The 25,062-nt window shown below is 47.3% G+C and overlaps 1 protein-coding gene across 1 annotated transcript; it reads left to right on the top strand.

The window, feature by feature from the left end:
• Acer1 (alkaline ceramidase 1) lies at positions 1–25,062 on the top strand. Its single transcript, XM_004655001.1, has 6 exons — positions 1–93; positions 12,448–12,562; positions 12,642–12,783; positions 13,362–13,499; positions 21,470–21,607; positions 24,894–25,062. The coding sequence occupies exons 1-6, from the start codon at positions 1–3 to the stop codon at positions 25,060–25,062; spliced, it is 795 nt and encodes a 264-aa protein (XP_004655058.1).

The raw sequence follows: 25,062 nt of genomic DNA, 5'->3' as shown, positions 1-25,062 counted from the left end.
ATGCCCAGCATCTTCGCCTACCAGAGCTCCGAGGTGGACTGGTGTGAAAGCAACTTCCAGCACTCAGAGCTGGTGGCCGAGTTCTACAACACGGTAAGCGCTGCCTTGGGATGCGGTGGTGTGGGTGGGCGGAGAAGTCTCGCTCACCTGCATGACAGTTTAAAACCCAGCTCTTCCACATCCTCGCCAAGGCATTTCTTTGAGCAGTTTGCTGTGTGTGGCTTGGTTCATCAAGGAGTGCCAACTTTCATTCATTTATTTGGACATAGACCTGGGGATGGTGCTGCGGTGGGGGGTGCATGGGCAGCTCCAGGGAGACCCAGAGTGGGCATGTGAGTCAGTGATGGTAGCTCTCGGGAGGTTTTTCTGGAGAAGGTGACCATGTCTGTCTTGTTCTCATCTGTACCACCACAGAAGGATGACCAACATGTCCCTGTTTTCCTGGGATCATCTCCTTTCAAAGAACACCTGAGAGGCGGGCTGGGGCTCAGCAGTGGAGAGCTTACCTTGCCCGCAGGGTCCTGGGTCTGAGCGCCAGCACCCAGAGCGAAGGGAGGGGCGGGGGGTGTTACCGCCAGGCACAGTATGGAAGAGATAAGGCCACTTCGCCTAGGAGGACACATACAGTCTTTGCTTTGGTCTCCCCACTCTGCACCCCCCTTTTTTTGAGGTAGGGTCTTTTACTAGCCCAGGCTGACCTGGAATTCAGTATGTATCCTCAGAGTGGCCTCAAACTCACCGTGATCCACCTACCTCTGCCTCCCTGAGCGCTGGGATTAAAGGCGTGCGCCACCACACTTGGCTACCCCCTCTTTTGTCTTTGTGACACAGGTTCTTGCTACATAGCCCACGATGGCTTGCAACTCGGAGCCTTTGGCCTCTAAGCATCCTGAATGCTGAATTGACAAGTGTGTGTCACCACACCCAATCTTGGCTTTTATTGAGTGACTCCTGGGTGCCAAGTGTTTCACTCTTCAGGTCTTACCCAACAATCTCATCTCATCAACAGAAAGCATGGGGAGTCGCCAACTGAGGTTCACGTCGCTTTCAACATGGGTTCTGGGAGCTTGAGTGATGTGTGTCAATCGTCCCGCTGTTGGCATACGGTTTCACCTTGGCAAGTCCAAGGAATAGATACACCTAGATGCATAGATTTACTTGTTTGCTTCTTACTATTTTATTAACTTAGTGAGTATTAATTGCTACATATTTAGTTTCATTTTCTTTCTTTTTTGTGTGGTTTTTTTTCGAGGTAGGGTCTCACTCTGGCCCAGGCTGAACTGGCCTATGCTCACTATGTAGTCCCAGACTGACCTCGAACTCACCGGGATCATCCTACCTCTGCCTTCTGAGTGCTGGGATTAAAGATGTGCGCCACCACACCTGGCCTTTACGTTTTATGGGGGGCAGGGAGAGAACCGGCAGACCAGGGCCTCCAGACCCAGCAATCAAACTCCAGAGGTATGCACCATCTTGTGCACATGTGTGACCTTGCACGCTTGTGTCACCTTGTGTGTCTGGCTTACATGGGACCTGGAGAGTTGAACATGGGTCCTTAGGTTTTGTAGGCACTAAGTCCTATTAAAAAAAAAAAAAAAGTGGAATTTGGTGTCAGGCTTCCATGGAGTTTCTCTGACCCTCTTGTCTCTGGCCCAGTGGCTTCCCCGGAGCTGGGGTGTGAGTGAGACTCGGATCCTCACAGTCTGTTGCTTCTCCCTGTTTCCTTCATGGTCCTTGTTACCTCATCTAAGTAATGGATGAGCTGGACATGCCCCTCAGTGAGATTGAAATGTTTGAGGGAGCTACATTTCTTCTGCTGCCATTCCCAGAATTCTCTATGATCCAGAATGTTTTGTGGGCAGCCCACCCCAGGTGGAAGACCCCATAGAAGGCACTAAAAAGCATCCCTTCAGCTGCAGCCCCAGCTGGGTGCTCAGGCAGGCCTGGACCAAGCACCCTCCTCAGCTATTTCTCTTCTTTTCTTTTCTTCTTTTCTTTTCCTTTCCTTTCTTTCCTTTCTTTCTTTTTTATCTCTCTCTTTCTTTTTTTCCCCCCAAGGTTGAGTCTTGCTCTTACCCAGGTTAACCTGAACTCATTCTGTAGACCTAGGCTGGTCTTGAACTCACAGTGATCCTCCTATACCAGTCTCCTAAGTGCTTGGATTAAAACTGTATGTCACCATAGCCAGCCTCTTCAGCTATTTTTTGTTTGTTTTTCATGGTAGGATCTCACTCTAGCCCAGGCTGACCTGGAATTCACTATGTAGTCTCAGGATGGCCTCAAACTCATGGTGATCCTTCTATCTCTGCCTCCTGAGTGCTGGGATTAAAGGCGTGCGCCACCACACCCGGCCTTTCCTCTTCAGCTATTTCTTTCTTTCTTTTAAATTTATTACAGACAGGGAGAAGGAGAGAGAGAGACTGAGAGAAAGAGAGAGAGGGAGGGAGGATGGGTGCATCAGGGCTTCTAGCCACTACAAACAAACTCCAGATGCATCTGGCTTATGTGGGACCTGGAGAACCGAACCTGGGTCCTTAGGCTTCGCAGGCATGTGCCTTAACTGCTAAGCCATCTCTCCAGCCCCTCCTCAGCTATTTCTGATGGAAGCACACTAGAAAGCAAATAGCCACTGGGAGTGTGTAGGTCTCTTGCCTAAGGTACAAGTGTTAGGAAAGAGGGTTTCCACCCTCAGCAGTCAGGACCTGCATTTCCACATATTTATCTGTTGTTTCACAAAACAAGGTTTAAATGTCTCTGATGAGAATACACTTGAATCTTGTTTTGCTTTTGTTGAGACAGGTTCTCTCTTTGGCCAAGCTGGCCCTGAACTCCCAACCCTCCTGCATAAGCTTCCCAAAGGCTGGCTGTAAGTGTGGACCTTGAAAGCAGACATGGTGGCACATACCCTCAATCCCAGCACACAGGAGGCTGAGTGGAAGGAGCCAGCTTGGACTACAGAATGAGTTGCCAGGTTAGCTGGGCTGGAGAGCCTGCTTAAAAAAAAAGCAGCTGGAGAAATAGGTCAGCGGTTAAGGTGATTGCCTATAAAACCTAATGACCTGGGTTCAATTTCCCAGTGCCCACGGAAGCCAGATACATAAGGTGGCACATGCGTCTAGAGTTTGTTTGCAGTGGCGGGAGGCCCTGGTGCACCCATACACACACACACTCTCTCTCTGATTGCAAATAAGTAAATAAAATAAAATGTAAAAATCAAAAACTCCATAGCCAGGTGTGGTGGCACATACCTTTAATCTCAGCACTCCGGAGGCAGAGGTAGGAGGATGGCCCTGAGTTTGAAACCATCCTGAGACTACATAGTGAATACCAGGTCAGCCTGGGCTAGAGTGAGAGCCTACCTTGAAAAACAAAACAAAACAAAATTTAAAAAAAGAAAGAAGAGAAAACCTCCAGTGAAGCAGGAAAATTATTAGAAAGTAGTTATGGAAGAACTCATTATTCTGAGACCTGCCTTTTGCAAGAACTGCTGGGTAATAACATATTCAAGGCGTTGGGGTGCAGTCTTTTATTCTGTACAGAGCCACCCATTAAATATGTTTATCTTTCTAAATGTGGCATCTCTGTTGCAAGCATTTCAGGCCCTATCTGTGATGGATAAAAACTAATGTGGGTGAGCCTGTATACCAATAAAACTTTATTGGTGGGAATCAGGCATGATGGCTCATGCCTGCCATCTCAGCCCTTGCAAAGCTGAGGCGGGAGGATTGCCAAGAGTTTGAGGCTAGCCTTGGCTACTTAGTGAGTTCCAAGCTAGCCTGGGCTCCAGTATGAGACCTTGTTTCCAAAAGAAAAAGAGAGCAATGAATTTATTTGTGGCAGATGAGAGCACATTGCCTATGTCTGCTTTCTACAGGGAACTTGAATTTGTGCGTAGAGGTGACTTTACAGGTGGCACTCCACCCCTCAGTGAGTCACTACACCTGGGAGAGTTTTACCTCAGATATTATCCCAACACACAACAAAATTTAGATGCAAAGTGACTCTTGAGTCACCTGGAACTGTAGCAAGTAAATGGGAGTGTGACACGGAGGCAGAGATACTGTTGGAACCCAGTGTGTGGCTGGAGACGTTCTGCAGACATCATGTGCCACTGTTAAGAGCTGTCACACCTGTCATGCCAGCACTCGGGAGGCAGAGAAAGGAGGATCGCTGAGAGTTCATGGCCACCCTGAGACTACATAGTGAATTCCAGGTCAGCCTGGACTAGAGTGAGACCTACTTTGAAAAAAGCAAAACAAAAACAACAACTAAAAAGATGAGCTGGAGAGATGGCTTAGCAATTTAGGTGCTTGCCTGTAAAGCCAAAGGACCCAGGTTCAATTCCCTAGGATCCACATAAGCCAGATGTACAAAGTGGCACATGTGTTTGGAGTTCATTTGCAGGCCCTGGTGTGCCCATTTACTCTCTCTCTTAAGTAAATAAGTAAATAAAAATTTTAAAAAAGAAAAGGGCTAGAGAAATGGCTTAACAATTAAGGCACTTGCCTGCAAAGCCTAATGACCCAGGTTCGATTCTCCAGGTCTCACTTAAGCCAGATGCACATGGTGGTACATGTGTCTGGAGTTTATTTGCAGTGGCTAGAGGTCCTGGCATGCCCATTCTCTCACTTTCTCTCCTTCTAATAAATACATTAAAAAAAAATCTGTGCTCTATAAAAAAGAAGAAAAGAAAAAAAGCCGGGCGTGGTGGCGCATGCCTTTTATCCCAGCACTCGGGAGGCTGTAGGAGGATCGCCATGAGTTCAAGGCCACCCTGAGATGACAGAGTTAATTCCAGGTCAGCCTGGACCAGAGTGAGACCCTACCTCGAAAAACAAAGCAAAACAAAAAAAAAAAGAGAAAAGAAAAAAAGAAAGGCATATATATATATATATATTTGTTTTTCGAGGTAGGGTCTCATTCTAGCCCAGGCTGGCTTCACTATATAGTCTCAGGGTGGCCTCCAACTCATGGCGATAAAATATTTTTTATTTATTAACGTGCAAGGACTGATAGAAACAGAAAGGATGAGTGTGCCAGGACCTCTAGCCTCTACATATGAACTCCAGATGCATGTACCACCTTGTACATCCAGCTTCACATGGGTACTGGGAAACCGAACCTGGGTCGTTAGGCCCTGAAGGCAAGTGCTTTAACCACTGAGAAGTCTCTCCAGCCTCCACCTGGATGACTTTTGCAGGTGGGCATCCAAATCAGAATCAGATGTCAAGGGTGTAGAAGGGCTGGTTTCAATGGGACACAGGGCGACATCACAGATCTGCACCTGCTTACACTGGCCTGGTGGCCCTTTCTGGATGGCTCACCACTTATCACCACTTAGGAGAGTTTTGAATGGATCAGGTAGAACTTTTTTTATTATATGAGAGAGATAGAGAAGAGGGGGGAGGGAGAATGGGCATGCCAGGGCCTCCAGCCACTACAAACAAACTCCAGATGCCCTCTTGTGCATCTGGCTTATGTGGGTTCCTGGAGAACTGAACTGGGTTCCTTTGGCTTTGCAGGCAAATGCCTTAACTGCTAAGCCATCTCTCCAGCCCCTTAAAATATTTTTTGTTTATTTTTATTAATTTATTTGAGAGCAACAGAGACAGAGAGAGAGAGAGAGAGAGAGAGAATGAGAGAGAGAATGAATGGGTGCATCAGAGCCTCCAGCTACTGCAAACAAACTTCAGATGCATGGGCCACCTTGTGCATCTGGCTTACATGGGTACTGGGGATTGACCCTCAAACCCGGTCTTTGGGCTTCACAGGAAAGTGCTTAACCGCTAAGCCATCTCTCCAGTCCCTAAAATTTTTTTTTTATTAACAAACTTCCACAAGTATAGACAATAACTCATGTAATTCCCTTCTCCCACTTTGTCCTTTGCAACTCCACTATCTATCATACCCCTTGCCCAGACTTTTATTTTGCTGTCATCATCTTTTCCTCCTATTATGATGGTCTTGTGTAGGTAGTGTCAGGCACTGCAAGTTCATGGCTACCCAGGCCATTTTATGTCTGGAGGAACATGTTGTAAGGAGTCCTACCCTTCCTTTGGTTCTTACATTCTTTCCACCACCTCTTCTTCAGTGGACCCTGAGCCTTGGAAGATGTGATAGAGATATTTCCATGCTGAGCACTCCTCTGTCACTTCTTCTCAGCACTATGGTGCTTTCTGAGTTATATCAAGGTCACTGTCATCTGAAAAGAGAAGCTTCTCTACCCAAAAGTGAGAGTAGCATTAATATTAATATATGTGCATGAACATTAAGAGAAGTGCTTACCACACAGTTTGGTGGGCATAGCATGTACATTTAGCCAGACACCAGCAGACATTACACCCCTAAGACTCATGACTATCCCTGTCGTAGGTTTTCAGTATCAGTCATGTATTCCCTCTCATGGAGCGGGCCTCCAGTCCAATTAGAGAGTGGCTGGTTTCCCCCATAACAGAAGTGCCACTATTGTACCCATTGGCTCATTTAGCCTGGCTGGCCAAATTTAAGGCTTGCAGTGTCCAATGTTGAGTATCTCCAGTGGTGATTTCTCTCTATCCCTTTGAACTACATGCAGTGTAGCTTCTTCGAGCTTTCTGTCAGCTGGTGTACATGGAGGAGGTTTTCTGCTCAACTCTAGCAGGATTTCTCTCTGACCCTGCAGCCCAAGTATATGGAGTCTTTAGCAAAAGGGTCTTACCATCTATTCCTGGTGGGAAACCAAGAGCCTCCACAATGGCCCGGAATGTTGTAATGTTGAAACTTTTTTTTTTTTTTTGAGGTAGGGTTTCACCCTACTCCAGACTGACCTGGAATTCACTCTGTGTCTCAGGGTGGCCTTGAACTCACAGCGATCCTCCTACCTCTGCCTCCCTAGTGCTGAGATTAAAGGCGTGTGCCATCACGCCCAGCCCTGGTTTGGAACTTTTTTTTCTTTCCAAATTTTTATTAACAACTTCCATGATTATAAAAAATACCCATGGTAATACCCTCTCTCACCCCCACTTTCCCCTTTGAAACTCCATTCTCCATCATAACCCCTCCCCATCTCAATCAGTCTCTCTTTTAATTTTCAAGTCATGATCTTTTCCTCCTCTTATGATGGTCTTGTGTAGGTAGTGTCAGGCATGGTGAGGTCATGGATATGCAGGCTATTTTATGTCTGGAGGAAGCATGTTGTAAGGAGTCCTACCCTTTGGCTCTTACATTCTTTCTGTCACCTCTTCTGCATTAGACCCTGAGCCTTGGAAGTTGTGATAGAGATATTATGCAGTACTCCAGTCACTTCTTTCCAGCACCATGATACCTTCAGAGTCGTCCCAAGGTCACTGCCATCTGAAAAGAGAAGATTCTCTACCCAAAGTGAGAGTGGCATTAATATAAGGGTGTGAGTACTAACAGAAGTGCTTACTGGGCAGTTTGATAAGCATAGCATATACATTTAGCCAGACAACAGCAGATGTTACACACCTAGGGCTCATGACTACCCCTGTTTAAGTTTACAGCATCAGGGCTGTATTCCCTCTCATGGAGCGAGCCTCCAGTCCAATTAGAGGGCAGTTGGTTTTCCCCATAACAGATGTGCCACTATTGTACCCATTGGCTCAATTGGCCTGGATGGCCAAATATAAGTCTTGCAGTGTCCACTGTTGAGTATTTTCACTGGTGATTTTTCTTTCTTCCATTGAACTGCATGTAGAATGGCTTCTTACAGCTTTCTGTCAGCTGTTCTATATGGAGGAGTTTATCAGCTTGGTTCTAGCAGGATTTCTCAGTGGCCTTGCAGCCCAAGTATGTGGAGTCTTCAGCAATATGTTTTGGAACTTTTAAAAAAATTAAATATTCATATTCATTTATTTGAGAGCGAGCGAGAGAGAGAGACCGAGAGAAACAGGCAGACAGACAGAGAGAGAATGTGTATGCCAGGGCCTCCTGACACTGCAAACGAACTCTAGACGTATGCACCACTTTGTGCATCTGGCTTTATGTAGGTACTGGGGAACTGAACCCAGGCTTTCAGGATTTGTAAACAAGTGCCTGTAACCACTGAGAAATCTCTCTAGACCCGGATGGAACTTTTAAAGCTCCCTAATGCCCAGGGCGTATGGGAACCCAGTGTCTTAATTCTGGTTCTGCTAGCAGTCCAGTTGCTCCTCAACCGCCCCTCCTCCAGAAAACATTAGCTGTTGACCACTTCTGGGCAGTTCTCAAATGCTCTGTGACCCAGGCTGGAGAGCCAGCTGTCTCTGAGCCTCTGGCTGCATGCAGTGGATGGACCTACTCTACATCACATGGGAGAAGAAGACTCAAGCACAGAGGATTTCCTGGCTTCCTTCTCATCCCTAGACAGAGAAAATACAATTAAATACAGGGTTCACCCAGCCAGCCCGCCAGCCACAGCAGCAAGGAGGGGGACCCCATGATGTCTGTCCATGGAGAGATGACTGAAGACGCATCTGCCATGGTTGCTCCTGGGCCCCTTGTCTCCTTTGGAATTACGAGGGTTAGTGGTTTCCCACCCTTGGTCTCCTGGGGAAGATGGAGGGTCCAAGTCGACAGTACAATGATCGAGAGGTCATCTCCCTGTCATTAGCTTGGAAGGCATGTTCTGGGTTAGGGGAGCACAGAGGGAACAAAAATAAACAGAAAACTCTGCCTTAGCACTCCACTGCTCTTTGGGAAAGGAAGATGCATACCCTGTTATAGTCAAGGTTACAAGAAGTCTGAAGAAGGTCTTTGCTAAGAGACCAAGACTCCTTCAGCCATCCATTCTGCCATGAGTGGACAGATGGTTTTGTTTTGTATTGAGACAGGGTCTCATATAGCTGAACTCCTTGAACTCCAGAACCTCCTGCCTTCACCTCCCAAGTGCTGGGATGACAGGCAGGTGCGTCATACCCAATTCATATGTGTGTGTGGTGTGCAGGGTCTCATTCTAGCCAAGGCTGACCTGAAATTCACTATGTAGTCTCAGGGTGGCCTCGAACTCATGGCCATCCTCCTACCTCTGTCTACCAAGTGCTGGGATTAAAGGCGTGTGCCACCATGCCCAGCTCTCTTTTCTTTTTACTTTTTTTTGTTTGTTTGTTTTTTTCGAGGAAGGGTCTCACTCTGGTCCAGGCTGACCTGGAATTAACTCTGTCATCTCAGGGTGGCCTTGAACTCATGGCAATCCTCCTACCTCTGCCTCCCGAGTGCTGGGATTAAAGGCATGCGCCACCACGCCCGGCTTCTTTTCTTTTTAAAAATATAAACATTTTATTTATTTATTTATTTATTTGAAAGATAGAGAGGCAGATGATAGAGAGTGAGAGAATGGGAACACCAGGGCCTCTAGCCATTGCAAATGAACTCCAGACACATGTGTCACCTTGTGCATCTGGCTAAAAGTGAGTACTGGGGAATTGAATCTGGGTTCTCTGGCTTTGCCAGCATGTGCCTTCACTGCTGAGCCAACTCCCCAGCCCTCTACCTTATTTTATGAGAAAGTGTCTCTCACTGAACACGGAGCTCACTGATTCAGCTAGACCGTGAACCCCAGAGTTCCTCCAGTCTCCATCTCTAGCACTGGGATCACAGGTGTGTACCACCATGCCTGGCATCTTACATGGCTGCCAGAGATCTGAACTCTGGTCCCGGTGCCCGCACAGCAAGTGCTTCATCCATTGAGCCACTCCCTAGCTTCCCTCCCTGGATTATTATTTTATTTTATGTTTGTTTTTTTTTTGACGTAAGGTCTCACTCTAGGCCAGTCTGACCTGGAATTCACTATGTAGTCTCAGGATGGCCTCAAACTCATGGTGATCTTCCTACCTCTGCCTCCCGAGCGCTGAAATTAAAGGCGTGTGCCACCACACCCGGCCAGGCTGATTTTTTTTTTAATTTTTATTAACATTTTCCATGATTATAAAATATATCCCATGGTAATTCCCTCCCTCCCCACCCCCACACTTTCCCATTTGAAATTCCATTCTCCATCATATTACCTCCCCATTACAATCATTGTAATTACATATATACAATATCAACCTATTAAGTATCTTCCTCCCTTCCTTTCTCTTCCCTTTATGTCTCCTTTTTACCTTACTGGCCTCTGCTACTAAGTATTTTCATTCTCACGCAGAAGCCCAATCATCTGTAGCTAGGATCCACATATGAGAGAGAACATGTGGCGCTTGGCTTTCTGGGCCTGGGTTACCTCACTTAGTATAATACTTTCCAGGTCCATCCATTTTTCTGCAAATTTCATAACTTCATTTTCTTTACCGCTGAGTAGAACTCCATTGTATAAATGTGCCACATCTTCATTATCCACTCATCTGTTGAGGGAGATCTAGGCTGGTTCCATTTCCCAGCTATTATAAATTGAGCAGCAATAAACATGGTTGAGCATGTACTTCTAAGGAAATGAGATGAGTCCTTTGGATATATGCCTAGGAGTGCTATAGCTGGGTCATATGGTAGATCAATCTTTAGCTGTTTTAGGAACCTCCACATTGTTTTCCACAATGGCTGGACCAGGTTGCATTCCCACCAGCAGTGTAGAAGGGTTCCTCTTTTTCCACATCCCTGCCAACATTTATGATCATTTGTTTTCATGATGGTGGCCAATCTGACAGGAGTGAGGTGGAATCTCAATGTAGTTTTAGTCTGAATTTCCCTGATGACTAGTGACGTAGAACATTTTTTTAGATGCTTATATGCCATTCGTATTTCTTCCTTTGAGAATGCTCTATTTAGCTCCATACAGGCTGATTTTTGACATCGAGTCTCACTATGTAACTCAGACTGGGCTGGAACTTGCCATCCTTCTGCCTCAACATCCACAGAGCTGGGCTCATAGGTGGGCCTGCGTGCTCAGCCTAAAGTAAATTCTCTCACGTCCTCTACCAAAGGGGGAATAAAGACGCAGAGAGGCTAAGTTCCTTGCTCAGGGTCACCCAGTACTCAAGTGCCTGTCCCAGTGTGTCTCAACCACAGGGCTGTGAGGTTATCTCGTGCTGAGTGGCTAACAATCACACTCCTTACAAATCGGACAAGTCAGTCATGTCCTGTGGCTGGTGTGGCTCTTGGTACCCCACCCAGAACCCAAATCCCTGAGCCTGTACAGAATAGAAGCAGGTGTGTTTGTAATATGTGACAGAGGGCAGGTGTGGGTGGTGGGAACTGGAGCTTCAGGGATGAGGAGAAAGGGTAAGGCGGCATCAGGTGATGTTCACTGACTTCAGGGACCCAAAAGGTTGGTTCTCCTCCCCCCACCTCCACAGGCACAGCGTGGTAGCTGCAGGCCAGTGAGGCTTGGTTTTCTTCCAGTGCTGGGGAGACATCCAGGACCTCAACACGCTAGATAAACATTCAGCATTGAGCCACACCCCCATTCTCCCTAGGTAGGGACTCTATCACTGACCACACCCCAGCCCTCACTGTGGGTTCTAGCCTGTCACTCTACTGCTGACCACGCCTCCACTGCTCTTACTGACTTACAAGTATAATATATATATTGGTTTTCGAGGTAAAGTCTCACTGTAGCTCAGGCTGACCTGGAATTCACTATGTAGGTCTCAGGGTGGCCTTGAACTCATGATGATCCTCCTGCCTCTGCCTCCCATTTGCTGGGATTAAAGGCATGTGCCACCTTGCCCAACTACAAATATATATGTATATTTTTAATGCAAACAAGAGCTGGATGTGGTGGCATACACCTTTAGTCACAGCACTTGAGAGGCAGAGGTAAGAGGATTGCTATGAGTTGGAGGCCACCCTGAGACTACATAGTGAATTCCAGGTCAGCCTGAGCTACAGTGAAACCCTACTTTGAAAAATAATAATAAAGTTGAGGGCTCAGTGGTTAACAACCCTTCCTGTGCAAGCCTGAGAGCCTGAGGAGGCCTGAGAGATCACACCACTTGTATCTCCAGAACCCACAATACACAGCTAAGCACAGCCACACATGTCTGCAAACCCAGTCTTGTAGGGGGCAGAGACCAGAGAATTGCTAGGGCTCATGAAAAACAAAAACAAAACAAAAAAACCTAGCAAGCTTCAGAATTAATAAGAGACTCTGGCTGAAGAAGGGGTAGAAGAGAGATGGAGGGGCACCACACAGGAGCACACAGGATGCTGACTGGGCACATACACGTGCATATCCCTCTCCCCACACATGCACCACATGACACATGCAGAAACCAGATGGAGACTAAGAGCACTTGACACTGACCTCTGGCCTCCACCTTCGATGCGCACATATGTGCACCCACCAACAGATGAACACACCTACATGCAAATGCACTGCACACTCACACGTGTAAAAAAGAAAACGGAAAGGATCAGTTAGAATGCTGCCTGATAGGTTCTCTAGTTGCCTAGAAGGTGTAGGTGGTTGACTGGCTGATGGGTGAGCTTAGGTGGCCCTCCCTCCCATCGGACCTGATCCCCATCTCTCTCTTCCAGTTCAGCAACATCTTCTTCTTCATCTTCGGTCCCCTCATGATGTTTCTAATGCATCCCTACGCCCAGAGGTACACCAGTGGCATCTACTACATCTCACTCCTCTTCATGGTCATAGGTAGGTGGGGGGTCTGTGCCCGTGGGCAGGTGGCATGGGCACAGGCAACCCTCTAGACCACCTTGCTTCTGTCCTGCAGGTCTGTTCTCCATGTATTTCCACATGACACTCAGCTTCCTGGGTCAGCTACTGGACGAGATCTCCATCCTTTGGCTGCTGGCCAGCAGCTACAGCCTGTGGATGCCCCGCTGTTACTACCCCTCCTTCCTGCGGGGGAGCAGGTGAGGCAGCGGGCGGTGAGGACAGGGCAGGCTTGAGCCCTGTCCTCTGTGGCACTACCTGAGCTTGCCTGCTCCTCTCACCCTGGCCCTTTGGGGTCCCTCCTCTGACCACCCAAAGATCAACTCCAAGCCTGAATTACCTGGGCTTCCAGATAGCTGCCTGTTTTGCCTTCTAATCCAAATTCTGAGCTACCTGGAGTGATGACCACCTGAGGACCCCAAGTTTAGGCTTCTCTGGGTCCCAGGGACCCTTTGCAATTCTGCAGCCCTGTTATCCCTTTTTGGAGCACATCATGTACTCCTAAGTGTCCTCCTGACCTCACCTGGGCCCTGGAGCTTTTGCGGACCCTTGTGTTCATTCTATGCAGAATGTGTTCCCTTCAGTCTCTGCCTGGGCCCTCGGGCTCCCAGGGACCCTTGACCTGTCTCTCTGTCTACCTGGGGAGACTTAGAAGCCGCTCCTGAGCCCAGGGGGCTTGCGGAGCCCTTCCCTCTTCTTATCCCCTGGGCCGCACAGTGATCTCACCTCATCCTCCAGAATGTGCTGCCAGAATCCATCCACCTTCTCTTCTGCCCAGGGTACACTTTACCTACCTGGTCATTATCATCTCTGTGATCAGCACCTTCCTGTCCTTCCTGAAGCCCACCATCAACGCCTACGCTCTCAATAGTGTTGCCATACACATCCTGTACCTAGTGCACCAGGAGTTCAAGAGGTAACACAGGGCCTGGGGGCGTGGTCAGCAGTAGAGTGACAGCCTAGAACCCACAGTGAGGCTGGGGGCGTGGTCAGAGGTAGAGTGACAGCCTAGAACCCACAGTGAGGGCTGGGGGCGTGGTCAGAGGGAGAGTGACAGCCTAGAACCCACAGTGAGGGCTGGGGGCGTGGTCAGAGGTAGAGTGACAGCCTAGAACCCACAGTGAGGCTGGGGGCGTGGTCAGAGGTAGAGTGACAGCCTGGAACCCACAGTGAGGCTGGGGGCGTGGTCAGAGGTAGAGTGACAGCCTAGCACCCACAGTGAGGGCTGGGGGCGTGGTCAGAGGTAGAGTGACAGCCTGGAACCCACAGTGAGGGCTGGGGGCGTGGTCAGTGGTAGAGTGACAGCCTGGAACCCACAGTGAGGGCTGGGGGCGTGGTCAGAGGTAGAGTGACAGCCTAGAACCCACAGTGAGGCTGGGGGCGTGGTCAGTGGTAGAGTGACAGCCTGGAACCCACAGTGAGGGCTGGGGGCGTGGTCAGAGGTAGAGTGACAGCCTGGAACCCACAGTGAGGGCTGGGGGCGTGGTCAGAGGTAGAGTGACAGCCTAGAACCCACAGTGAGGCTGGGGGCGTGGTCAGAGGTAGAGTGACAGCCTAGAACACACAGTGAGGCTGGGGGCGTGGTCAGAGGTAGAGTGACAGCCTAGAACCCACAGTGAGGCTGGGGGCGTGGTCAGAGGTAGAGTGACAGCCTAGAACCCACAGTGAGGCTGGGGGCGTGGTCAGAGGTAGAGTGACAGCCTAGAACCCACAGTGAGGGCTGGGGGCGTGGCTGGTGCACATAGCCTGCAGGGGTCTGTATTTCATACCTGGACCTCAGATGCCTGGCTGAGGGGCTTCTGAAATCTCCAGATTAACCACTTTATCTGCTGTTCCAGGTCCTGAGTTCTTGACTCCAAGCTGCTACACAGGGGACCTTTACCCCAAGTTCACATGGGCCTTGCCTTGATTCAAAACCTACTCTGAATGAAAATCTTGTCCTTTTCTTTTTCTTTAATTTTCTTTTCCTTCCTTTCTGCCTTTCTTCCTTCATTCCTTTTTCTTTCTTCTTCTTCTTTTCTTTGGTCTGGCCTTGAACTCACTGTGTTACTGAGGAAGACGTTGAACTGGTTCTGGTATCACCTCTCAGGTGATGGGATGATAGGCACACACTACAAGCTCAATTCTTACCCCTTTCATATGCATGCAAAGATAATTCTCTGAATTTCCATGCACCATTACACAGCACCAGAGTCACCCACATTTTGCAAGTAAAATATATGCTACATAATCCCCTGATATCATATAATTTCACCCTTAAATTGTTCAGGATTTAGTTCATTTGATAATTACGTTTTTTTAACCCATCCTGGGTCTCTCCCAGCAAGAAAGAGGGCTATTAAATGGGGCCAACTGAGAAGAATTGGGTAGAAAGATTACTGTTTTGTTTTTCGAGGTAGGGTCTCACTGTAGCTCAGGCTGACCTGGAATTCACTCTGTAGTCTCAGGGTGGCCTCGAACTCTCGGCGATCCTCCTACCTCTGCCTCCCAAGTGCTGGGATTAAAGGCGTGTGCCACCACGCCCAGCTGAAAGATTCTTTTAAAAAATATATATTTTAGGGCTGGAGAGATGGCTTAGCCGTTAAGCCCTTGCCTGTGAAGCCTAAGTACCCGGGTTTGAGGCTTGGTTCCCCAGGTCCCACGTTAGCCAGATGCACAAGGGGGCGCACGCGTCTGGAGTTCGTTTGCAGTGACTGGAGGCCCTGGCGTGCCCATTCTCTCTCTCTCTCTCTCTCTCTCTGTCTCTCTCAAATAAATAAAAATAAAAAAAAATTTAAAAAATATATTAGTTATTTATTTGAGAGAAAGAGAGAGAGAGAATGGGTGCGCCAGGGCCTCCAGCCACTGCATATGAACTCCAGATGAACGTGCCCTCTTGTGCATCTGGCTCACGTGGATCCTGCAGAGTCCAACCAGGATCCTTTGGCTTTGCAGGCAAACGCCTTAACTACTGAGCCATCTCTCCAAACCCAAGAGTACTTTTTTTTTTTTTTCTTGAATCCTTTTGCTGATAAAGATAGGGTCCTCTGAGCAGCCACAGGCCTAAGGTAAATGTGCCTCAAGGGGAAGGAAGGAGGGAGCCGCTGCCAGAGCTGGAGCGAGCAGGCAGGGAGGTGCTTGTTTGTAATCCCAGCGCTCAGGAACCGAGGTGGGAGAATCACAGCCTTCTCAGTGGACGCCCTTCACGGACCATGCCCCTGCGGCAGCCCCTGCCACCTCCAGTGGCTGGATGCAGCCAGCCTGAGGTGCCCACAGGGAGGCAGCAAGGACAATAGGGAGTTTAGGGAACCCTCCTCCAACTGATTCCTACTGGAATTGCACATTGCCCACCCCCATGGAAGCCACTGGCCAATCCACTGGTGGTTCACTATGTTGGAAAACATGGTTAGACTAACTGGGAACCACTGGCCAAAATTCACTGGAAGCCCCTGGTCAAGTGAACGCTTGGCTAAGCCACGTAGAAACCATGGGGTGACTTCATTTTTGCATTTTGATGCTAACACTTACTTCTTTAGAAAACTGGGTAAAGGCTGTGCTTTTTTTTTTTTTTTTTTTTTTTGGGTGGTACACACTTTTTTTTTTGGTAACTATAATTTTTTTTTTTTTTGGTTTCTCGAGGTAGGGTCTCACTCTGGTCCAGGCTGACCTGGAATTAACTCTGTCATCTCAGGGTGGCCTTGAACTCATGGCAGTCCTCCTACCTCTGCCTCCTGAGTGCTGGGATTAAAGGCGTGCACCATCATGCCCGGCTGGTAACTATAATTTTATCTTATTTTTCTCAATTTTTATTAACATTTTCTTTTTTTATCTTGGAAAGTCCTTATTTCTCCATTGACATCAAAGGATAGCTTTCTGTATATAATAATCTTATATACTATAATATATCAATATCAATAATATAACAATTTTTTAAATTCAATTTTTGAAATTTATCATTTTATGTTTTTCTGGCTTTGAGAGTTTTTTTTTTTTTTTTGCCAAAGGTATCTTGCAATCTTGATGAATTTGCCATTGTATGTAATTTGTCATTGTTCACTGGCAGTTTCCAATAATTTCTTTTGTTCTGTATTCTTTGCATATTTTTGTTCTTCAATTACTTCATTTTGACTTTTATGTGTGTTATAGAGATATTTCCTAAAGTGTCAGTTTGGTTTCTCATTTTATTTTAGTATATATTTAAGGTAACTTTCTTCTTTTTAAGTTTTTTTCTCAATTTTTATTTTATTTATTTATTTATTTATTTTTAATTTATTTATTTGAGAGCGACAGACACAGAGAGAAAGACAGATAGAGAGAGAGAGAGAGAGAGAGAGAGAGAGAATGGGCGCGCCAGAGCTTCCAGCCTCTGCAAACGAACTCCAGACGCATGCGCCCCCTTGTGCATCTGGCTAACGTGGGACCTGGTGAACCGAGCCTTGAACCGGGGTCCTTAGGCTTCATAGGCAAGCGTTTAACCGCTAAGCCATCTCTCCAGCCCTCAATTTTTATTAACATTTTCCATGATTATAAAAAATACCCGATGGTAATACCCTCCCTTCCCCCCACTGTCCCCTTTGAAATTCCATTCTCCATCATATCCCCTCCCCATCTCAATCAGTCTCTCTTTTATTTTGGTATCATGATCTTTTCCTCCTCTTATGATGGTCTTGTGTAGGTAGTGTCAGGCACTATGAGGTCATGGATATCCAGGCCATTTTATTTCTGGAGGGAGCACATTGTAAGGAGTCCTACCCTTCCTTTGGCTCTTACATTCTTTTCGCCACCTCTTCCACATTAGACCCTGAGCCTTGGAAGGTGTGATCGAGATGTTACTCAGTACTCCAGTCACTTCTTTCCAGCACTATGATACCTTCTGAGTCATCCCAAGGTCACTGCCATCTGAAAAGAGAAGATTCTCTACCAAAAGTGAGAGTAGCATTAATGTAAGGGTATAAATATTAAGAGAAGTCCTTACTGGGCAGTTTGATAAGTATACTATATACATTTTTCCAGACATCAGCAGATATTACACTCCTAGGGCTCATAACTACCCCTGTTTTAACTTTTCAGTATCAGGGATATGTTCCCCCCCCCCCCCATGGAGCGGGCCTCCGGTCCAATTGGAGGGCAGTTGGTTTCCACCATGACAGATCTGCCACTATTGCACCTGTTGGCTCATTTGGGCTGGCTGGCCAATTATAAGGCTTGCAGTGTCCACTGTTGAGTATCTTCACTGGTGGTATCTCTTTCTCCCATTGAACTGCATGTAGAATGGCTTCTTCCAGCTTTCTGTCAGCTGGTCTACATGGAGGAGGTTATCAGCTCAGTTCCAGCAGGATCTCAGTGGCCTTGCAGCCCAAGTATGGGAGTCTTCAGCAATAGGGTTAAAGGCTGTACTTTTAAATAAATAAACAAATATATATATATATATATATATATATATATATATATATATATATATATATATATTTTTTTTTTTTTTTTTTTGGTTTTTTGCTTTCCTAGGTGGGGTCTTCCTTTTGCCCAGGCGAACCTGGAATTCACTCTGTAGTCTCAGGGTGGCCTTGAATTTACAGCGATCCTCCCATCTCTGCCTCCCAAGTGCTGGGATTAAAGGCATGTGTCACCATGCCCAGCTACAACTGGTTTCTTATTGGTTCCCAACACACTTTTTTTTTTTTTCCTGCCTGGCTCTGCTGCTAGGAAATATAGATTCTGGCCTTTAACTGTCCTAAGGTAGGGTCTGCAGAGAATGTACCCCCTTTTCTAACATACACACACACACACACATCTAGCCCATCCTTAAACCCCAATATATCAGCACGGCAATGGATTGTTGTTTATGCACAAATAACAATAAGCAGCGTGTCAGGCGTGATGGTGCACGTGGTGGTGCACATCTTTAATCCCAGCATTTGGGAGGCAAAGGTCAAAAGGATTACAGTGAGTTTGAGGCCACCCTGAGACTACATAGTGAATTCCAAGTCAGCTTAGATTACAGTGAGACCCTACCTCAGAAAACAAAACAAAAATAATAAAAATAACTAATAATAAATAAGCCATATGGGCTGGGCATGGTGGCACACAGTGGAGGCTGAGGTTTAAAGAACTCCGTGAGTTTGAGGCCAGCCTGGTGCTACAGAGTGAGTTCCTAGTCAGCCTGGATTGGAGTGAGACCCTGCTTCGAAAACAAACAAATAAACAAGCAGTATGTAATCAGGCAAGTTTGGCTGAGGGTCCAGCCCTGTCACTTACTTAGCTATGTAACTCTGGGTTGTGTTGGGGCATCAACTCCTCACCGTGACTCAGTTTACTCACCTATGAAGTCTTTGTGAGGCTCACACTAACATGTCCCTGGCGTCCTTTAAATGCTCAACAAGGGTCTGCTGTAAGCACTCATCAGACACTGGCTTTCTGCTCCTGCATTACTAAACACCTGAGCTCAACCAAGTCATAAAGCGATAAGGTTGGTTAGAGGCTAGGGAGATGGGTCAGTGGGTAGGGTGTCTTGCAAGCATGAGCACCTGAGTTTGGATCCCCCACACCCACATAAAAATGCTGGGTGTGGCCAGGTGTGGTGGCGTATGCCTTTAATCCCAGTAGTTGTGAGGCAGAGGTAGGAGGATCGTCATGAGTTCGAGGCCACTCTGAAAGTACATAGTGAATTCCAGGTCATCCTGAGCTAGAGCAAGACCCTACCTCAAAAAACCAAAAACCAAAAAAAACCAAACAAACAAACAAACAAAAAAAAACACCGGGTGTGATAGTAGAGTGCGCCTGTAATCCACAGTGCTGGGGAGGTGGAGACAGGAGGATTCCTGGGACTTGCTGGCCAGCCAGGCTAGACTAATTGGTGAGCTCCAGGCCAGTACGGGTCTTGCCTTAAAAGAGCATGACAGCTGGGTGGTCATGGTGGCCAAAGCCTTTAATTCCAGTACTCGGGAGGCAGAGGTAGGAGGATCCCCTGGGGCTATAGGATGAGGTCCTAGAAAGGAGAGGGGTCTACATGGAGTTCCTGAGGAAGACACTCAAGGTTGTCCTATGGCTTCCACATACATGTGGACACATGCATGCACACATGACATATGCACAAACACATGCCACACACACATTCGCACATAAGAGAGACAGTAGGCCCCACGTTTTCCCACAGGACATACATGTGTAGTTCCAGCTACTTGAGAGACTGAGGGGTTTGAGGAAAGCTTGGATAACAGCCAGACCGTGTGTGTGTGTGTGTGTGTGTGTGCGCGCGCGTGCGCGCGCGCACATGCATGTGTTTGTGTGTGTGCAGGTGCATATGCATGTGTGTGCATGTACAGGTGGAGGCCCAAGGACAAGTTCAGGTGTCATCAGATGCTGTTGCAGTAAGGTTCGCATTGCTGGCAGAAATCACCTGACCAAGAGCAGCTTGTGGGGAAAAGGTTTATTTTGGTTTACAGACTTGAGGGGGAGCTCCATGATGGCAGGGGAAAATGATGACATGAGCAGAGGGTGGACATCACCCCCTCACCAATATAAGGTGGACAATAGGAACAGGAGAGTGTGCCAAACACTGGTATAGGGAAACTGGCTACAACACCCATAAGCCCGCCCCCAATAATACACTGTCTCCAGGTGGCTTTATTTTTCAACTGCCGTTGGCTGGAGAAACTAGCATTCAGGATAGCTAAATTTATGGGGGACACCTGAATCAAACTACCACAGATGCCATTTTTTTTTTTTTTTTTGGTAGGGTCTCACTATATCCCAGGCTGACTTGGAATTCAATATGTAGTCTCAGGGTGGTCTCAAACTCACAGCGATCCTCCTACTCTGCCTCCCGAATGCTGGGATTAAAGGCATGCACCACCACGCCCAGCCCCCTTTTTTTTGGTTTTAAGGCAGTGCCTCACTCTAGCCCAGGCTGACCTGGAACTGACTCTGTAGCTCCAGACTCACAGTGATCCTCCTACCTCAGCCTGTAGAGTACTGGGACTAAGGCATGTACTACCATGCCTGGATCATCCACCTCTTAAAAATATTTTATTTATTGCCGGGCGTGGTGGTGCACACTTTTAATCCCAGCACTTGGGAGGCAGAGATAGGAGGATAATTGTGAGTTCGAGGCCAGCCTGAGACTATGTAGTGAATTCCAGGTCAGCCTGGGCTAGAATGAAGCCCTACGTCCAAAAAAAAAAAAAAAAAAAAAACCAACACACACACACACACACATATATACACACACACATATATACACACACACATATATACACACACACATATATACACACACACATATATACACACACACATATATACACACACACACACATACATATACACACGCATACACACACACATTCATTTGACAGAGAAGCGGCTAGAGAATGGGCGCACCAGAGCTTCCAGCCACTGCAAACAAATTCCAGACCTTGTGCAGATGGCTTTGCGTGGGTACTGAGGAATAAACCTGGGTCCTTAGGCTTTGCAGGCAAGCACCTTAACCACTAAGCCATCTCTCCAGCCCCCACCCACCTCTTTCTGAGACAAGGTCTCTCACTGAACCTGGAGCTCACCACGGAGGCGAGGCTGGCTAGCCAGCAAGCCCCAGGGATCCTCTTGTCTCTGCCTCCCCAGCACTGAGCTTGCAGGTGCATTATTCCATGCCTGACAGTTAGATGGCTGCCAGGCATCCAAACGCAGGTCCTCATGCTTGGATGCCAAGTGCTTTGCCCACTGGGCCAACTCCCCAGCCCAAGACTAATCTAACATGTGCACCTTTAGGGGATTCTCAAAACTATGGCATCCCTGTCGTGTCCCTCTCCTAGGCTCCCTTGAGCTTCCTCTTCTTAGACTGGGGGAATTTCCCATCAGCCTCCTGGGATTCTGCTGCCTGACTCCGGACCCATCTCCTTTCATCTCCAGGACCAGCAATAAAGACCTCCGGCACCTCATCTCAGTCTCTGTGGTCCTTTGGGCCACTGCCCTGACTAGCTGGATCAGCGACCGCCTCTTCTGTAACTTCTGGCAACGGATTCATTTCTTCTACCTGCACAGCATCTGGTAAAAACACCTCTCCCAGGCCTGGGAGTGTGGGGTCAGAGTTCAGCTGTCAGAGCTTCGAGGTCAAGCCTGGGATATAGGGGTGGTAGAGGGAACAAGATCTCAACCCTGGTACTAGACAGCAGAGGGAAGTCCCTTTAGATACTCAGAGTTTATGAGCATTCAGGAGAAGGCTGGGGCTGGCTCAGTTCGTAGACCACTTGCCCAGCATGCATAAAGCCTTGGGTTCAATCTCCAGTGATGCAACTGGGCATGGTGGTACGTACCTATAAACCTAACACTGAGGAGGTGGAGCCAGAAGGGCCAGGGATTTAAGGTTATTCTTGGCTACATAGTGCATTTAAGGCCAACCTGGGCTACAGGAGACCCCATCTCAAATAAATAAATAAATAAATAAATAAATAAATAAATAAATAAATAAATAAATAAAGGGAGCCGGGTGTGGTGGCGCATGCCTTTGATCCCAGCACTTGGGAGGCAGAGGTAGGAGAATCACCAAGAGTTCAAGGCCACTCTGAGACTACATAGTGAGTTCCAGGTCAGCTTGGGCTAGAGTGAGACCCTACCTCAAAAGAAAATAATAATAAATAAACTAGCCAGGCATGGTGGCACACGCCTTTAATCCCAGCACTTGGGAAGCAGAGGTAGGAGGATGACTGTGAGTTCAAGGCCACCCTGAGGCTACATAGTGAATTCCAGGTCAGCCTGGGCTAGAGTGAAACCCTACCTTGAAAAACCAAAATAAATAAATAAATATAATAAAATAAAGGGGCTGCAGAGATGGCACAACAGTTAAGGTGCTTGCCTGCAAGCTTAATGACCTGGGTTCAATTCCCCAGTACCCATGTAAAGACAGATACACAAAGTGACACATGCACTAGGAGTCGGTCTGCAGCAGTTGGAGGCCCCTGGTGTGCCCATTCTTTCTGTCTGTCTGTCTCTCTCTTAATAATTAAAAAAAAAAAATAGGGGCTGAAAAGATGGTATAGTAGTTAAGGTGCTTGCCTGCAAAGCCAAATGACCCAAGTTCAATTCCCCAGTACCCATGTAAAACCAGATGCACAAGGTGGAACATGCATCTGGAGATCATGTGCAGTGACTAGAGGCCCAGGCATGCCCATTCTTTCTTTCTGTCTGCCTCTCTTTCTCTCAAATAGCAAATCAAGTTTTTTAAAAAAGAAAGCCAGGGGCTGGAGAGATGGCTTAGCGGTTAAGCACTTGCCTGTGAAGCCTAAGGACTCCGGTTCGAGTCTCGGTTCTCCAGGTCCCATGTTAGCCAGATGCACAAGGGGGCGCACGCGTCTGGAGTTCATTTGCAGAGGCTGGAAGCCCTGGCGTGCCCATTCTCTCTCTCTCCCTCTATCTGTCTTTCTCTCTGTGCTCAAATAAATAAATAAATAATTAAAAAAAAAAAGAAAGCCAGGTATGGTGGCATATGCCTTTAATCCCAGCACTTTAAAAGCAGTGGTAGGAGGATCACAGTGAGTTCAAGGCTGCCCTGAGACTACATAGTGAATTCCAGATCAGCCTGTGGTACAACAAGATATCACCTTGAAAAACCATAACAACAACAAGAACAACAATGACAATTAAGAAGATGGCAGAGGAGGCAGTTCAGTGCATAAAGTGCTTCTCTTGCAAGTGTGAGGACCTGCATTTGCAAAGGGCCGTGCATGCCTGTAATCCCAGCACTGAGGGGCAGCCGGTTCCAGGCTCAGTGAGAAACTGTCTCAAGGAAACAGCATAGAAGACTGAGAGAGGACACCTGATGTCCTGTGGCTTCTTAACGCATGTGCATGGGGAGCTCACATCCACACACACACACACACAAATAGAATAAAATGAAAATTTAAAATGAAAGAACCGAGGAGAGGCTCTCAGGTCTAGCCACCTTCTCCCTCATCTCTTGGCCTTATGCCACCCTTTCCCGCATGCCTCAACCCCTTACTGTCTGTTCCTTCATCCTTCAGTCCTTCACCACTCTCTCCCTCATTCCTCATTCTTTGTCCCCTCACCAACTGCTCCCTCAGCCCTGGTTTTCTTACTGCTCTCTTCCTCGTCCCTCCATCTGTCACCACCTGCTTCCTCATCCCTGGATTTCTTTCTTTCTTTTTTTTTTTTTATAACAACTTATCATGTTTTTATTGTTCCTTACTGTTATTGAAAGTAAACCTTTATGTAGGCTGGAGAGATGGCTTAGCGGTTAGGTGCTTGCCTGTGAAGCCTAAGGACCCTGGTTCAAGGTTCAATTCCCCAGGACCCACGTTAGCCAGATGCACAAGGGGGCGCACACGTCTGGAGTTCATTTGCAGTGGCTGGAGGCCCTGGCACACCCATTCTCTCTCTCTCTCTCCTCTCTGTCTGTCACTCTTAAATAAAAATTAAAAAAAAAAACAAAAAAATTAAAGAAAAAAGAAAGTAAACCTTTATGCAAAACATTTTATACAGACACAAAAAGTCCTTGCTTAAGAAAAGCCATTTATGTGTGTACATATACACAGATACACCTATTCATCGATTTTACATCATTACAATTTACAAGTATACTATTTAAATTATTTTACATTTTCCAAGAAGGAATTATAAAATTTAAAATGAATGAAAAGGCAAACTAAATAGTTGTTACACTTAAAATGCTACAAAACATTTTTAAAAAGTTATTTCATTGAAATATCACAACCAAAGTTTCAATATTGGATCATTGTTGCTTTTTTAAAAATTTTTTTGTTTACTTTTATTTATTTATTTGAGAGCAACACACAGAGAGAGAAAGAGGCAGATAGAGCGAGAGAATGGGCGCGCCAGGGCCTCCAACCACTGCAAACGAACTCCAGATGCGTGCGCCCCCTTGTGCATCTGGCTAACGTGGGTCCTGGGGAATTGAGCCTCGAACCGGGGTCCTTAGGCTTCACAGGCAAGCGCTTAACCGCTAAGCCATCTCTCCAGCCCCATTGTTGCTTTTATTTATTTCTTTTTATTTTTCCAGGTAGGGTCTCACTCTGGCTCAGGCTGACCTGGAATTCACTATGTAGTCTCAGGGTGGCCTTGAACTCACGGCGATCCTCCTACCTCTGCCTCCCTCAGTCTATCGCCACCTGCTCCCTCCTTCCTGGATTTCTTACTGCCCTCTCCTTCAGTCTGTCTCTATCTGCCCCCGCATCCCTTGGCCTCTCACTACATTCTTTCTCATCCCTGATCCACTCACTACCCGCTCTCCCACCCTAGACCTGTCGCTGTCTAGCCCCCCATCCCTTGACCCCTCACTGTCCGTGCCTTCAACCCACAGGCACGTCCTCATCAGCATCACCTTCCCGTATGGTATCGTCACCATGGCCTTGGTAGACGCCAGCTACGAGATGCCAGGCCAAACCCTAAAGGTCCACTACTGGCCACGAGACACTTGGCCCGTGGGACTGCCCTACGTGGAGATCCAGGAGAATGAGAAGAACTGCTGA

This window comes from Jaculus jaculus, chromosome 15, assembly GCF_020740685.1.
Source record: "Jaculus jaculus isolate mJacJac1 chromosome 15, mJacJac1.mat.Y.cur, whole genome shotgun sequence".
NCBI classification, from domain to species: Eukaryota; Metazoa; Chordata; class Mammalia; order Rodentia; family Dipodidae; genus Jaculus; species Jaculus jaculus.
This window is presented reverse-complemented; position numbering and strand designations above follow the sequence as displayed.

Bases quoted from the DNA above. Each gene is read 5' to 3' on its own strand.
- Acer1 (XM_004655001.1), top strand. From the start codon at position 1: ATGCCCAGCATCTTCGCCTACCAGAGCTCCGAGGTGGACTGGTGTGAA. The intron at 12,784-13,361 runs GTGAGGCAGCGG...TCTTCTGCCCAG, and splicing joins TCCTTCCTGCGGGGGAGCAG to GGTACACTTTACCTACCTGG. The intron at 21,608-24,893 runs GTAAAAACACCT...TTCAACCCACAG, and splicing joins TTCTACCTGCACAGCATCTG to GCACGTCCTCATCAGCATCA.